A 15,467-nucleotide genomic window follows, 5' to 3' on the forward strand; every position below is an offset into this window, starting at 1 on the left:
TAACATCGTAGATAATAAAATTCAACGTATCTGAAACAACTACATATTAACGCAAGTTGTTTTTTTTTTTCCATTGAAATTTAACAGTTCAGTTCACGGTTAAAATTTTAGTGAATCCGTAATAAAGCAGATTTATTTATTTTTCGGAATTGCTAAACATCATAGAAGCTTTTACATAAATTGTGTTGATCTGTATAAAAATTACATTGAATTACACTACCAGGCTGAAATAATCGAATCGATACATTTACGTTAAAAGGGATAAAAATGCATTAGGGGCATTCAGTTGCTTATTGAAACACAGTTACCACATCGGTGAAAGTTTACAAATATTTATTATTCTCAAATGCAACCATGGTATGTTCGAAAACAATGTGAGCAACATATTGTGAGCAGGGAAATAAATTCAAATATATTATTTTGAAAGCCGTCGCTTCACTTTGCTTGCCACCGCGAAGAAAAGATCGAGCAATATTTGTAATAGAGAGATCAAAATAGTAGAATTTTGCACTTTTTTTGTGATTTACTGAATCAATTTAACAGCAATGGTTGGTGAACAAAAAAATATAAAAGTTGTAGTGCGTGTAAGACCATACAATCAAAAAGAATTGGAGCAAAATACGAAAAGTATCATTAAAGTGATGGATGAAACAACGCTACTTTTTGATCCGGAGGAGGAGGATGACGAATTCTTTTTTCAAGGCACTAAACAAAAATATAGAGATATCACAAGACGAGTAAGCAAGAAAATGAGCATGGAGTTCGATCGAGTTTTTGATGTAGACGCTACAAACTTTCAAATATTTGAGGAATATACGGCGCCGCTTGTCGACTCGGTTTTGAATGGGTAAATAATAGTTTTCGCAAGCGTTCACTTAAAATGCATTTATGGATTTGATTTTTGTTTATATAATTATTTGCTTTAGCTATAATTGTTCTGTGTTCGTTTACGGAGCAACGGGCGCCGGGAAAACTTTTACAATGCTTGGTAATCATACTACACCCGGTCTGACTTTCTTAACAATGAGCCACCTATTCGATAAAATCGAAGAAAAAAAGAGTGCATGCCGATTCGATGTGGGCGTTAGCTATTTGGAAGTTTACAATGAGCAGGTAATGAATCTGCTGACCAAAACAGGCCCGCTTAAATTACGAGAGGATACAAATGGAGTTGTTGTGAGCGGTTTGTCTTTGAAACCAATATATAGCGCTGAGGAGTTGCTTGAATTATTAGCACTTGGCAATTACAATAGAACCCAGCATCCCACTGATGCTAATGCTGAAAGTTCCCGTTCTCATGCCATATTCCAAGTGCATATTCGCATGACAGAGCCTAAAACGGGTAGTAAGCGTATGGTAAAACTATCCATGATCGATTTGGCTGGCAGTGAAAGAGCGGCTAGCACTAAAGGATTGGGATTACGATTTAAAGAAGGCGCTAGCATTAATAAATCTCTTTTAGCGTTGGGCAATTGCATTAATAAGTTAGCTGATGGTCTGAAACACATACCATATCGCGACTCTAACCTCACGCGCATATTAAAGGACTCATTGGGAGGTAATTGCCAGACATTAATGGTGGCCAATGCTTCAATGAGTTCCCTAACTTATGAGGATACCTACAATACCTTAAAAGTACGGTGTATCGGTTTAATAACATATCAATAAATATTAATAGATATTTGGTTCTTTTTAGTACGCCAGTCGCGCAAAGAAAATTCGAAGCACTTTGCGACAAAATGTTTTGAAATCGAATATGCCCAAAGATTTTTACATTAAAAAGGTTAACGAGCTTATGGAAGAAAATGAACGTCTTAAACGAGCAAACGCTGCTCTTGAACCGAAAATTGCTAAAGGCAGTTCGTTAGATGAAGACGACTTTCAGAGGTGGTGCGTTCGTATTGATGTCTTATTTTCCGAGACTTTAAAGGTGCAGGAAAAATTAATTGGCTTGAAAAATCATACAAAAATCTTGGCATTTCGCGACAAACTTAAAACAGCTATAAGCGAACTTTTTGAAACTTTTCCTGCTGCTTGCAATGCACAAAAGGTAAGTGTTTGAGAAAATTTGTTTATTTTATTGGAAAAAGGAAAAATAATTTGTATACTTGCTATCAGATAACGGATGGATTTATTAATTTTGTCTTCTTCCTTAAAATCTCCTTGAAAACATAGGAAGATTTATATTAGTATAAGAATTGACTTAAACATCTCTGCCATCATCCTACAAAAAAAAAAAAATGTATTAAAAAATATCAATCCTTGCCGGGAGAAAATTTAAATTTTAATCTTTTGCTCTTGCTTTTGAAATTTTCCGGTGATAGCATATAGTCATCTGCTATTAGTACGTAACGATCGGCTCATTATAAAAGAAGTTTAACAAAGCGATTTTGCTTGTAACGTCTTGTGCCGTTTAGAGTTGTTGATACTTAATTAAAAAGAAAAAAAGAGTTTTGAGATGTACAGATGTACTCTGATTAAATAACAATTCACGTCATAAGTAAATAATTTATTTTTAAGAATCTCCAAGTAGTTCCTTTTGCTTAGACTGAAGCAGTTTCTCCGCTTCACATATATATTTATCACTGATGGCAGTGATTTGAGTTTGCATTGAGTAAACATCATCTTTCGATATATTCTCTTTTTTCTTTAATTTCCTAATTACATTGTTCTGTATATCCTTGATTAAATCGCGATACTTAATGAAGCACGTTTTCGCATTTTTGGAGAGATTTTCTCGATGATCTTTCGTAATCTTAGGTATAGGTATAAAGAGAGTTGTGCCATCTTGTTGCGGATTTAAATTCATACCACTTTTCTCTAAAGCCGTCAACACATTTGGTATTGTTTGAGGAAACGCAATCATATTGATTATTATTGTTTTAGGATTTTTGCGGGATATTTGGGCCAGTTCTTGCAATTCGTGCTCTTTGCCATCTACAGAGATTTTAAGAGAATCAATGGCGCCGGTGGTCGAACGCAGTGATAGATTCTTAATGAAATCATCCTTCATTTGTTGAACGGCTTTTTGCATTTGTGTATTAAGCCCGTCGTAGTCAATGACATCACGCAGCAGCGTTTCATTAATTTCTACTTTGGCGGGCTTCCCTTTTTCTTTTTTTTTATCTTTGCTCTTTGCGTAATAGCGGATTTGGTTTTCTACTGCCTGAACCGACGATAACGTATAGGTGGAAGGACTGGCTTTGAAAATCTTCGCACTTAACGTTGAACCAATTCGCAACGATCTAATTAGAGGAGCGGACTTAATGACAAACATTTTTTACACAATTAAAGAATTTACAATCATTAGCCAGATTGCGAGTTGTACGACAATTTTTATTTATGCACATATGCTATTAGCTTAGAGTTGCCAAATTCGTTAAAATATGATCACCAAAATGTTATGGTTTACAGTAGCTTTGTCTTAATAATACAGCGACTTTACAGTTAAAAAATATTTGTTTGACTTGTTTTGGAGGAGAATCGAAAAATATAAAAGTATATAATAACGAATAACTATTTGTAGGAATGTGCTACATATATATCAACGACTCCTCGTAACTTGAACAAGCAAATTAATAAATTAAGGGGAGAAATTGAGTATTGGAACGAAAAGCTCGCAACCCTTCACGCAGAGTTGAACAAATTAAAGACTGAGGTGAAGACCGCAAAATGTGCAAACAATTTACAAATATTTTTAAAAAAAGAGTACATATGTCTGCATAACGCACAACAGTTACTCGGAAGTAATCATCGAAATGATCTTCATTTTGAGTTGCAAAGAGCAATTGATTTAAGTTACAAAATCATTAAGGATGCATGTCTAACTAGAGAACAACGGTATAAGATTGAAAACCTGCAACAATGGTTCTACGCAGACATTTTAAAAAATAACGATGACCATAACAAGGATTTTAGTGAATTGGTAATGACGAATACGGAAGTTAGTAAAGTGAATGATTATGAGACGTGTGAACATATCGACGAGTTTGTCCTTAGCAAATCAGATGGTGTAGGTTCTTTAGACGGCGAAGAGAACGTCAATGAATATTTGCTATCAACAACTTTTAAGACTCAACCTAATAAAAAACGATGCAATATGAATGAAACGAAAATACTATTTGCACAACCAAAGAATTCCAACGGAGATTCAACTTTCGATGTCTGTTCAACTTCAACTGCAAACAATACCGATAAGGAAGCAGCAAAAAATTTTGTTAAGAGTGTGCTCTGCACTGAATTAGTCGATGCTCCCAAAAATACAGAAAAGTTAAAAGATGGTACGCATATGCTTATACTGAAATATATGTGCACTTTAATCATTTGCGTTATTTTTCTTAATGTAGTCCTACTTAAATCGAAGAAATTCACACGCAACAATCTTTTGAGAGCAGTCGCTGTTGGCGTCCAAAAAGAGAATAAGAAAATTAGTCCAAATCGAATTCGTAAAAGCCCGCGTCATATGATGGCAAAAGGTACATAGATGGAATTCATAACAATTTTTAAACATAAAATTAAATTTTAATATTTCTATTTTAAGCTTCAGGTGCATCTATACTTTTGGGAAGACGTTTACCAATGCGACAAGTAAATGAAAGTTCAAATGGATTGCCTGTACGTATTAACCGTGCAGCTTCACTACGTGTCAAAAAATAATTCAAACATTCTTCGGCACTTGTGTTTGACGCCTTTAAGTATATCTTTGCAATTTTATGTTTGCCCCATTTGTTCATCAAATTGAATATTAATGCAGGTCAATTTATTTTGCGTTACGTTTTTTTCAATATACATACATACTATAAAAATATAAATTTCGATTTTTAATGAAATTTAATTAAACTGTAGGTATTTCTAAATGGTCGTATTTAAAAAAAATCATAAAACGAAGATAGAGCAATTCCTGTGGAAGCCAATAAGCGAGGAAATAAACTAGTCGTAATGATTATAACGGAAGAGGCAATACCCAAGTAAAGAATCAATATCGTAGTAAGAAGTATAGAGTAGAAGGTTGGAGTAGAAATAGTATGTGGCAAAAGATTATGATAATTAATCCAGCGATCGCTCCCTGCTACGTATGGCCCAAGAGGTATGTTATTATACGTCTGTATTGGGCTTGTGTACGCTTCTACTCGCTTCCAGTTATTTTCTCCGTTTTGATATTTGCCAGTCCTTGATGTATTTGAAGTCATTTTAACGTCATTGTTGTAATGATGCCGATCTCGGTCTGATCTATTATCCTGCTGTGTATAATGAGATTTATATCTCTGATCCATAAGTCCCTGTACGTTTGCCTTCAAAACAAAAGGTAAAACTAAAGACTTATTTACTTGTAAGTCTATATTTGCTGCACTATATGCTTCTTTTACTTTGAAATGCAATGCAATTTGTGAAAATAAAATTAATATATGGTACTGCCGCATTTTGCGATTCGTTTGTTGTCTTTAAGTTCACTTGCAACCGCTTGAACATATTGCTTTTATATGTTAAACTATTTTCGCCTGGTTAAACATTGACAGACAAGTTGACATTTGTGTTCGCTCTTGCTGGCAAAAGTAGCAGTCACTCACATAAAAATTAATTTGATTAGAAAGTTTGCTTATTTTTAGTAAATTTTGTATTTAGATAAGCATATGTCTTTGCAATTTCTAATGTAAGTTGTTAATAAATTTGACAATACAGCCTATTTAACTTTTCCACCGATATTTAACATTTTGATGACCTCTTCTTTGTACTTATTTAAATTGTACTCGTTTTCACCTTCATTTATGAGTTGTTCGAGACTGCTAATAAAACCATTTGTAGCCTTTAATTTGTCATTTGCTGTAGCAGGTGTCCTACCCCAATTGATAATGGCCTCTACCGACTCTTTAGATTTGTTACGATCATAATGATAGTATTCCATATCGGCTTCCGATTTGGTTGCCTCCCACGATTCGGTGGTAAATGATTCGTGATAGCAAGCCGTTAATAAATACATTGCATAGTCGTAATTTTGTTTACGTAAAGGGCAACGATCAGTTACGATTGTGACAAGATCAGTGTCACGATTATAATGTTCACCAACTAATCGCAAAAATTTATCTTTAGCATGGGCATCGAACTTTAGATCACTCAATTTTATAGATAGCTTAACGCGTCTTGCCTCAGGATTACGTATTGTAGGCGAAGCTTGACAATAATCGGTGGTGACAATATCAATGGGAAAGTGATTTTTCCATTTTTCAGCGGTTTCCAAACCTTTTGGCCAAGGATTACAAAATTTTTTAAGGGCTTCACAATGTTGCTTAACAGTTGGGGGCGTCAAATGCAAAAAGTTTGGAATTTTCATAAGTTCAGCATTAGCGAACTTTGACGGAGCACTTCCTTTTTCCGCATAACCTTGGCGAATCGGTAATGGAACCGATGCGGGATGAAAGGAACGAGGCGCTGGCCAAACAGCACTCCAATCTTGATCCGTTGCCATCTTATGTGTACGTGGTGGTGGTACATCAGCCTTTTTGTATTGACGTTTTTTCGCATCTCGTTGCTGGACAGAACGCAAATTAAGCACTCGGAACTCTTTTGGAAAAGAAATTTTTATAAGTTTAGTACATTGGTTAAATATTTTACACGAATACTTGCCATTCTCTTGCTCACTCTCTTCACGCGTCAAGTTTGATGTTATCGAACGGAATACGAACACCTTCTTATTTTTATTACGTAGGTTTGGCCTCAGTAAACGTGTAACGGCAGCCATCTTGAATTAGTTTATTTTTATTTAGAATCGTCCAATACGTTTCAAAGCAAATTTGAAAACATTAACAGAATTCAACCGATTATGAAAACTCACTTTCATAATAAAATAGCAAAAAGATAAAATTATAAAACAGTGTAGCCAAAGCTCGATATTTATATCGATATACATGTTCAACTTTTTATTATTACAAAAGGTACAGAGGATGTTTCTAATTGCAAAAAGAGCAGCAGTATTTTGCACTGCTTACAATTCCCTTTAATTTTACATTTTTTTGTGAATTGTTTTAACGGCTTGCATGCAAGATGCGGATTATTTAATAAACTGAAAAGTACTAAGCACAAGCACATGAGGTCCCCATCAACTCTTTTGAATATATAAGAGAAGTAGAATAGAATAGATAGAAATAGAAATGAAGTGACTAATTTATAAGTCCAATAAATTATATAACATCTGGATATGAAAAATATTGGTGATATTATAGTTGCGCTTACTAAGAGATATTGTTTTTTTTATTTATATGTTTGCTCACACTCTTGGGGACATTCGGAGCTCTTGGTGTTCATAGTTGTATTGCCACAAATTCAGTGATTTTTCTTTAAAATTGTAAGTCCGGCAAAATCTTAGATTTGTCCTTTGATGCAATCAATTCTCAAGAGTTGACATTACTTGAAACCTATTATTACAAATAGTTTTGTCGTACTGATCTTTAGCTTTTTTATATTCATGTTAATATATACGTTTTTCATACGATGTATTTAATAGGCATTTAATAAAAAGCAAAAACAAACGCACTGGATGCAGATGTATGAGATGTAGTTCGACTTGACGTAAATGCATATTGAATTTTTATCTAATTTGCTTTTCTTTAGACGCAAGAAAATAGTTATCAGTAATAGTAACTAATGTCGATAAGTGCAACAAATGATAAAGTGATAAGTGATAATTGAAGCTGAAACGTAGCAAAAATTATAATAGAGAAACTTGGAATTTCAATATTTAGGTGCTCGTATTTTGTTTAATGGTAGAATATTATTGGTGGTGTGTACATATATTTATATGTTTGTAGGAGAACATTACAGAAAATTTTTATTACAGCATGTTAGATGCAGTTAACACAACTGCCTTATGTATTCAAAAACTTGATCGTATTTCGTTGACGGATCTTTATACTAATATTGTGATTACATATGTAAGATCTAGAATTGCTTATTAAAGGCATTCATAGAGCATATAAACGTGCATATATTGATTAGCGTGAGATTTGAAATCGACTAACTCGGATACATTGGCTTGCTTCCCAGTTTGTCATCTTTTTTTTTTGGAACTTTTGTCAACAGTGTCAAAGCTGAGATAAGAATGTGTAACTTTACACGCACATAATTAATTCAGTTCCACGGATCCATTTTGAACAGAAAGATGATCCAATTACAGCCTTTAGCAAACCGACTAACGATTCGATATTTAAAAAGTGCATCTAAAATTCCAGTACAAGAATGATGCCGATCGACCAATTGACATTTTACAATTAACAAAAGTCTTTATTTATTAATGTTATGAGATTGTGATTAACTAAAATTCGCTCTTAACGAGAAATACAATATTTTTACATTCTTATTTTAGAATTAGAGAGTTTAAAATTATGAGACGTCCAAATATGAAATGGTTGTTTAAAACTGCTTGCTTACTCATCATTGCGGGCACATTATTCATTTTTGCTATGGGCTACTTGTCGGCTAGTTCGTATACAAATCGATTACCGGATCAAAGGCCAAACGCAATGCCTTATGTTGCACTGGAAGTGGAGAAACGAGAAATGGAAGGACAACAACAACAACAGCAGCAACAACATGTCAAGTTACAACTTTCTCCGCTTAACCAATTAAAAAAGGATTGGCATGACCATGCTGCGATGAAAGCGGACGTTGAACGTGTGGGTTTCGGAGAACAAGGGAAACGAGCAGCAAATAATGATGAGAGCACACGAGAATTAGAGCGTAAAATGTCGCTAGAGAATGGTTTTAATGCTTATGTTTCTGATATGATATCTGTGAATCGCTCATTACCGGATTTACGCTATGAAGGGTGAGTCTTTGCGAGCTCATTAACCTACAGTATTTTTATATAAAAGTTTTCTTATATTCTTTCCGTGCAGTTGCCGAACTAAAGAGTATTTAGTTAAATTGCCCACAGTAAGCATAGTGATACCATATCACAACGAGCATTTTAGTGTTTTGATGCGTTCCGTGCACAGCTTGATAAATCGTTCGCCTCCCGAATTACTTAAGGAGATAATATTGATTGATGATTTTAGTGATCGAAAATATCTTTTTAAGCAATTAGATGAATATGTTGGAGAGAATTTTCGCAAAGTGCATATTTTTCATTTGCCACAACGTACCGGACTGATAGGAGCACGAATGGCTGGCGCTCGGAAGGCTAGTGGAGATGTTTTAATATTTTTAGACTCTCATGTGGAAGCCAATTATAATTGGTTGCCGCCACTTTTAGAGCCGATAGCCTTGAATAAGCGAACTGCAGTATGTCCTTTTATTGATGTGATTGATCATAGCAATTTCGAATATCGAGCACAAGATGAAGGTGCGCGTGGTGCTTTCGACTGGGAATTTTATTATAAACGTCTACCCTTGCTTCCGGAAGATTTACTTGATCGAACGAAGCCCTTTCGCAGTCCAATTATGGCTGGGGGCCTTTTTGCCATATCTAGAGAATTTTTTTTCGAATTAGGTGGTTACGACGAAGGTCTAGATATATGGGGCGGAGAGCAATATGAATTAAGTTTCAAAATATGGATGTGTGGTGGTGAGCTGTTGGACGCTCCTTGCTCTCGTGTGGGTCACATATACCGTGGCCCTCGCAATAGTCAACCAAGCCCTCGAAAAGGGGATTATCTACATCGGGTAAGAGATGCTACTTTGCTCTAAATAATATTTTAATTCACCGAATGTATTGCACATTTTTTGCTATTGTTTAGAATTATAAGCGAGTTGCAGAAGTGTGGATGGACGACTACAAACAATTCTTGTATGAACATGGTCAAGGTATATATGAGACTATCGATGCAGGTGATCTGACTGAACAAAAGCGAATACGGGAAAAATTGCATTGTAAATCGTTTAAATGGTTCATGGAACAAATTGCTTTTGATTTGATCAAAGTTTATCCGCCGGTGGAACCATCGGATTATGCGTATGGGGCTATACAGAGTATTGGTGCACCGTCTCTCTGCGTAGATACTCTGGGTAGATCTCGTCACGCTCAAATCGGTTTATATCGTTGTCATGACGACATTCGTCGACCACAACGCAATCAAAACTGGGCACTTAGCTGGCATAGAGATTTGCGGCTTAGACGAAAAAAGGATTGCTTAGATGTACAGGAAAGATTTAAAAATGCTCCGGTTTGGTTATGGGATTGCCATTTGCAAGGAGGTAATCAATTTTGGTCGTATGATCGTGAACATAATTGGCTTGTTCATGGCGAAAACAATGACAATAGTAACAAACGGTGCTTAGAGGCCTCTCCATCCGATCGCAAATTGTACGTTAACATTTGCCGAGAAGGTAACCGCAATATGCAATGGAAATTCGGAGTTACGAACGCCACAGCCTTGAATCATTTTTGGGATTTAGTCCCCAAACTTCGTTAATTGACATTTAAGAATTTGATCATCTTAGCAATGTACTTAAAATTGTTCCACAAGAAAGAGAAATGTGTCTTTGAGTAGACATTCTTAAGCAATAACTAATATTCCAGTCGATATAATTATATATAGTAATCATAAATAAGTGTAACATTCCACATAATTTCGTTCTATTTGTATATATATATATATATTTGTATTTATTACACACACGCATATATATAGACATACATACATACATACATATATATATATATATTTTAAATGCATTTGTGATTTTTCTAGTTTTTCATATACAAATAATGATTATTTTTATTTATATGAATACATATGTATATTTTGTTCTTTATACATTTTAAAACTTCTTTCATTTACGATTTCGGATTTTATTTCGTTTGATGGTCTTTATATTTTTTACAATTTTAAATGGCTGGGCGACTTGGATTCGCATTATAAGTTTTTAATCGCGCTTATGATGGCACTAAGAGTTTCACGATTTCCTCATCTCTATTATGAGCGAATGCGTCAAGCACATATATGTTTTAATAGACGAGCATTGAAAAATGTTTATTGGGATTTTACATAACGAGATTGGTTGTGATTTTTATTAAAGGAAAACGAAAAAAAAAAAAAAAAAAAAAAAAAACAGTTAAAAAATTAAAAAATTGTCAATGTTGTTAGAAATCAATATAATAAATAATTAATTGAAATTATACAAAAATGAATTGATTGCAATACTTCTTATAGCGTATTATCGTAAACGCAGCGCCATTGAATAGTCGTAGGGGCTGTCCGTTCGAATTTATTCCGGGATATTTACTTCATTGCACTTACGCAAGCGATCGCCGATTGGCATATTTCGCCTTCAGTCATTAAAAACTCTTTCGAGCATAGCGTCAAGCATCTGGTCAAGTTGTTTCGCATACCAGATGCATTTTTGATTATCACTTGCTTAAAAATATTTACTGTTATCTCTTTGCTAATCCCTAGCTCTAATCATGTCATCGATTCTTTTCATCGATTTACACTTATTTAACAACACCTGAATTCATAACGTGATCATTAACGATACGTTAAGAAAAAAGACAAACGTCGCTCACTTCTAACAGTTGCGGACGCTCTCATAACTTGAAAAATTCTCGAAAACTTTTCCTTATTTCGCCCCTGTTCAGTACAATTTCAATAAGCACAATATGGATACATTGTATATAGAGAATCAATTTTGCATAAAGTACTTTAGGATTCATTTATCACGGAAGTGGAACAAGCACTAATTTTTCGACTCGTTCCATCTACGAAAGTCATCAGTTTTATATAATAGTTTGGGGAAAAAGAAATCCATTATTTTTATAATGGATTTCTTATTTTTTCTTATTTTTATAATGGAAGTGTCTTCATCTAACAACGATGACTCACGTACTCATCTTAAAAAGCAAGTAGAAACGAGGCAAGGTCGGCTATCAGATACCCTACACCATATCGCTTAGCAATGTTATATATTCGTTGTTAATCGTACATCAAAAGCTGTATATTATTTTCATGAAAGATCGCGTATTGGAGGATACCCAGAACATCACATAATCCAATTTGATTTACTTCTCAAACATTTTATTATTGTACCCACCGCCGAGCGATGAGTGGCATAGACATTTTACCAAAACGTTTGCAACGTCTGAAAGGAAGCTTCGGACACCTCGCAGTGCGTTCATTTATTCTTGATCAACATAAAATGTTGGATCGATTTAAGAATCGTCTCTCTGTCGATTTGTCCGGCTTTCTAATGTCTCCTGTAAACTTTTCGTTTGCAAGAATGAAAGTGAAGCCATCGACTTAAAATTATTCAGGAATAAGGTAAGCTGTTGTGCGCAAGTGGCTATTGAAAATGGGCCCAATAGATCGTAGGACATGCCTATAGTACCATGTTAACTTGGAATCCCTCTGTTTTTCAAACATCAAAAATCCTAAGCATGTCCAGGTGTCCGCCTGCCCAACTATGTAGTACCTGTGGTATACATTCCACAATTCTCGGAAAAAAAAAGATACCATAGAAGACGCTTTTCTTTTTCGTGCTTTTACTTGTTACTCAAAAAGTACACCATGCATACTTCCACGTTTATCCTGAAAATAGGAAAAATCAATCGCACCTGATCAATACTATAGAGCATCAACATTTTGCTCTTTTTCTTTCTTTTTCTTTCTCTCTTTCTTTTTCATAATTTTCTTACTTGTTTTCCAGCTGCTTCCGTTATAAAATGCTATAAATTAAACTTTCTGGCCATACACTTATACGCTTCTCATGCTAACCGCTATCTGTGATGGGGGTCTTAAATATAGACATACGTCATCCACATTCCCTATGGTTAATTCTTTTGCTGAAATGCAGCTATGGATCAATTTTCACTATAAAATATTTAAAAGTTGAACTTTTTTTAAAGAGCTCCATATATTCAGGAGAAACTTGTTATGGGATCATGTCCAGCAAATAGTTGCATGTCGTTGAAAATTGAAATGCAAATTCATATACGGTGGGATCCAAAAAATGTAGCTTCGTAATTGAAATTATGTAAGTTTGACTTCTGTGTCAATCCTACATATCGAAAATGCTGAATGAATTATGAAAATATTTTAGGCAAAAAAAAATTCATTTCATTTATGATAGATCGTAAAGTACAATTTTTGATATCATTTCATTGTAAAATGCACTCTTAGCGAAGGCATAAACCAGAATTAATTGATATGAAACTTAGAGATACTTTCTTGGCGAAAAGATGAAAATTAGGCCTATGAAGGCTAGGCTAAGTTCACATTAGTATCCAATTCGAGTTTCGGTCACGTTAACTAGGAGCCCTTAACGGGGTCATTGAAACAAAATTTATTAGATTTTATTAATATTTTATTGATTTTTTTTTTTTTTTTTTTTTTGAAATATACTCATATGTGTTAAATAAATATAATTTATGTTTTCTCTTTAAATTTTCTTGTTGTCCTTTCCTCCTGGAGTCTTCTTGCTTTCTTTTTCGGCTTTTTATTTTTATTATATTTATTATTATTATTATTATTTTATGTCTTTATAAATGTATACTTTATGTTATTTTATTTTTCATATGTTTTACAATTTATTTATTTCACATTTTATTTTTTTTTTTTGTATATATTTAATAATGTTTTCATATAATAAGTATTACGTCGTACTTGATTTATTATTGGTGTCTCTCTCTATCTTTCTCTCTCTCTCTCTCTCTCTCTCTCTTTTTTTTTTTTTTTTTTTTTTTTTTTAATTACTTTTCTTCTGATGTTTGTTGTGTTATGTATTAAATATTTGCGTGGATGTGTCTTTGTGTATGTATGTATGTATGTATGTATGTATATATATATATATATATATATATATATGTGTGTGTGTGTGTGTATATATCTTGTAGTTGGCTTGAATACATGTGTATAAATTATGAAAACTTAACATAACATAATATCGACGATAATCAATAGCCACACATGCGCCGTTCGTTACTTTCAATTGCTGGGCAAACATTCCATTTTCCCCGCTCACAAGTTGCACTTGTATGTTAAAGAGGATGTGTCTTTTATATTTCACAAAATTGATATGAATGGAATGAAGCAAATAGAGCATTTAACTTGTAAATGATGCCATTGTGTGTGTTTGTATGTATGTATGTATGTATGTGTGTGTGTGTGTGTGTGTGTGTGTGGGTGTATGAAAATTATTATAGCAAGCGCATTTTATAAATAAATCAAAAAAAATTGTTATGAGCTATGAGTCAAGTGATGAAAGTACACCGTCCCCGTTAAGCAATCGCATAAATATTTTATTCAGTTTTGAGCAGAATTAATTTCGTCTCCATAACTTTTAAACATGTTAAAATAAATAAACGCTTCAAGTTTGGCATCGAAACTATAGTCAAAAAAAAGCTAATAAGAAAAATTGTCTTTGCTTCAAGTTTTTCCCATTTTCCCATTTTGATGCAAGCTTTTAGGCGCTATACATTTACAGTAAGTAATATGAAAACAAATACATATCAGTAGCGAGTGTAGATGCGAGGAAATATCTATTGAAGACTTTTAAGTAAGTGATACTTTCAAATATTACTAACTTTCGAGTTCGTAGCATTTTCCCGTAATCGCAGTAAACAAGATTTGCGAGCAGTTCTCAATACTTGTACTTGGGCGAAATCGTTTTATAGAAAAAAGAAGAAAAGAAGAAAAAAAAAAAAAAGGAAAAACTAACCCATGAACGGTAAAAGCATTTAAGTAGACCGTAGACCTTAGAGTGATGCTTGAATCCCGTTATTGGTACCCACGACCAGGCAATGAGATAAACAGTAATGTTGGTTGACAAGTCATCATTTGATTATCGTGAAAAAGGATATGAATGTTAACGTTAGGTTGATCAGTTATTTTTACAAACAGACGCAATATTTTGCCTACGCTTCGTTTCGTACCATTCAACGTTTCGCTTTAGCTTTTTTTTTTTTTTTGTGAAATAAATATAAGTAGAAAATATTAGAAATGTCAAAAGGCAGTACGATCGATAAAAAGGCATTCGTTTGTCCATTTTATAGGTAACCCTCATCAATTTGTTTATGACTTTGCATTATCTTCTGCAAGAGTTTGTATTTTTTGCGAAAACTCCATAAACTAGCGCTGGATTAGTTAAAAATGGATCCATTCGCACATTCAAATTTTCGCCATGTAAAAAATGCATTACGCAATAAGAATTGTTCCCCATGCGAGACACAACTAGATCCAGTTAAGTGTTTAAAGAAATAGCTTTCTTGACTAAGACTAAGCGTCGTCATAAGTGTATTGACTTGAAAAAAATTGCATTTGGAAAAAGATGCAAACAAGGAAAGAATCTATGATTAGTTAAAAGTATTATTTTAAATAATTTCCTCTTAAGATTGTACATTTCTTAATGTGTTGGCGTTTATTTTGCCTTGAACTTTCTGTATGCAAAAGAAGTGTAAATAGATGCTTATTTTTTGCAACAATTGTAGTATACGAGGTTTGGCGAGGGGATGAGTAAACTTCAAAACATTTTCGTTCCAATGT

At 33.8% G+C, this 15,467-nt stretch overlaps 4 protein-coding genes across 9 annotated transcripts; 2 read left to right on the forward strand and 2 right to left on the reverse strand.

The window, feature by feature from the left end:
* The first annotated feature begins 338 nt into the window (after window positions 1-338).
* Window positions 339-8,416, forward strand: LOC119645342 (kinesin-like protein KIF18A). 2 transcript variants are annotated; one of them, XM_038045500.1, is made up of 7 exons: window positions 339-847; window positions 927-1,635; window positions 1,697-2,050; window positions 3,527-4,280; window positions 4,347-4,475; window positions 4,541-4,614; window positions 8,357-8,416. In XM_038045500.1, exons 1-7 carry the CDS (start codon window positions 546-548, stop codon window positions 8,360-8,362), a joined length of 2,328 nt encoding a protein of 775 aa, XP_037901428.1. In that variant the 5' UTR covers window positions 339-545; the 3' UTR covers window positions 8,363-8,416. The 2 variants fall into 2 exon arrangements, with proteins under 2 accessions (XP_037901428.1, XP_037901427.1); XM_038045499.1 differs by lacking the exon at window positions 8,357-8,416 and having other exon boundaries at window positions 4,541-4,656.
* On the reverse strand, window positions 2,263-3,371 carry LOC119645345 (ribosome-recycling factor, mitochondrial). The gene is made up of 2 exons (XM_038045508.1): window positions 2,494-3,371; window positions 2,263-2,428 (listed from the first exon to the last, which is right to left on the reverse strand). The coding sequence occupies exon 1, from the start codon at window positions 3,275-3,277 to the stop codon at window positions 2,516-2,518; it is 762 nt and encodes a 253-aa protein (XP_037901436.1). The 5' UTR covers window positions 3,278-3,371; the 3' UTR covers window positions 2,263-2,428; window positions 2,494-2,515.
* On the reverse strand, window positions 5,019-6,964 carry LOC119645344 (28S ribosomal protein S35, mitochondrial). Its single transcript, XM_038045507.1, has 2 exons — window positions 6,622-6,964; window positions 5,019-6,558 (listed from the first exon to the last, which is right to left on the reverse strand). The coding sequence occupies exons 1-2, from the start codon at window positions 6,734-6,736 to the stop codon at window positions 5,681-5,683; spliced, it is 993 nt and encodes a 330-aa protein (XP_037901435.1). The 5' UTR covers window positions 6,737-6,964; the 3' UTR covers window positions 5,019-5,680.
* LOC119645343 (N-acetylgalactosaminyltransferase 6) lies at window positions 7,211-10,615 on the forward strand. Of its 5 annotated transcripts, XM_038045504.1 has the most exons (6): window positions 7,211-7,539; window positions 7,606-7,774; window positions 7,832-7,925; window positions 8,357-8,818; window positions 8,889-9,654; window positions 9,729-10,615. In XM_038045504.1, the coding sequence occupies exons 4-6, from the start codon at window positions 8,376-8,378 to the stop codon at window positions 10,401-10,403; spliced, it is 1,884 nt and encodes a 627-aa protein (XP_037901432.1). In that variant the 5' UTR covers window positions 7,211-7,539; window positions 7,606-7,774; window positions 7,832-7,925; window positions 8,357-8,375; the 3' UTR covers window positions 10,404-10,615. The 5 variants fall into 5 exon arrangements, with proteins under 5 accessions (XP_037901432.1, XP_037901433.1, XP_037901429.1 ...); XM_038045505.1 differs by lacking the exon at window positions 7,832-7,925 and having other exon boundaries at window positions 7,606-7,736; XM_038045503.1 differs by lacking the exon at window positions 7,832-7,925 and having other exon boundaries at window positions 7,212-7,539.
* Window positions 10,616-15,467: the final 4,852 nt, after the last annotated feature.

The sequence above is a fragment of the Glossina fuscipes genome, unplaced genomic scaffold (genome assembly GCF_014805625.2).
Source record: "Glossina fuscipes isolate IAEA_lab_2018 unplaced genomic scaffold, Yale_Gfus_2 1, whole genome shotgun sequence".
Taxonomy (NCBI): domain Eukaryota; kingdom Metazoa; phylum Arthropoda; class Insecta; order Diptera; family Glossinidae; genus Glossina; species Glossina fuscipes.

Bases quoted from the DNA above. Each gene is read 5' to 3' on its own strand.
- LOC119645342 (XM_038045499.1), top strand. From the start codon at position 546: ATGGTTGGTGAACAAAAAAATATAAAAGTTGTAGTGCGTGTAAGACCA. The intron at 2,051-3,526 runs GTAAGTGTTTGA...AACTATTTGTAG, and splicing joins CTGCTTGCAATGCACAAAAG to GAATGTGCTACATATATATC. The intron at 4,476-4,540 runs GTACATAGATGG...TTCTATTTTAAG, and splicing joins GCGTCATATGATGGCAAAAG to CTTCAGGTGCATCTATACTT.
- LOC119645345 (XM_038045508.1), bottom strand. From the start codon at position 3,277: ATGTTTGTCATTAAGTCCGCTCCTCTAATTAGATCGTTGCGAATTGGT.
- LOC119645344 (XM_038045507.1), bottom strand. From the start codon at position 6,736: ATGGCTGCCGTTACACGTTTACTGAGGCCAAACCTACGTAATAAAAAT. The intron at 6,559-6,621 runs GCAAGTATTCGT...CTTTTCCAAAAG, and splicing joins AGAGAGTGAGCAAGAGAATG to AGTTCCGAGTGCTTAATTTG.
- LOC119645343 (XM_038045501.1), top strand. The intron at 8,819-8,888 runs GTGAGTCTTTGC...CTTTCCGTGCAG, and splicing joins CCGGATTTACGCTATGAAGG to TTGCCGAACTAAAGAGTATT. The intron at 9,655-9,728 runs GTAAGAGATGCT...GCTATTGTTTAG, and splicing joins AAGGGGATTATCTACATCGG to AATTATAAGCGAGTTGCAGA.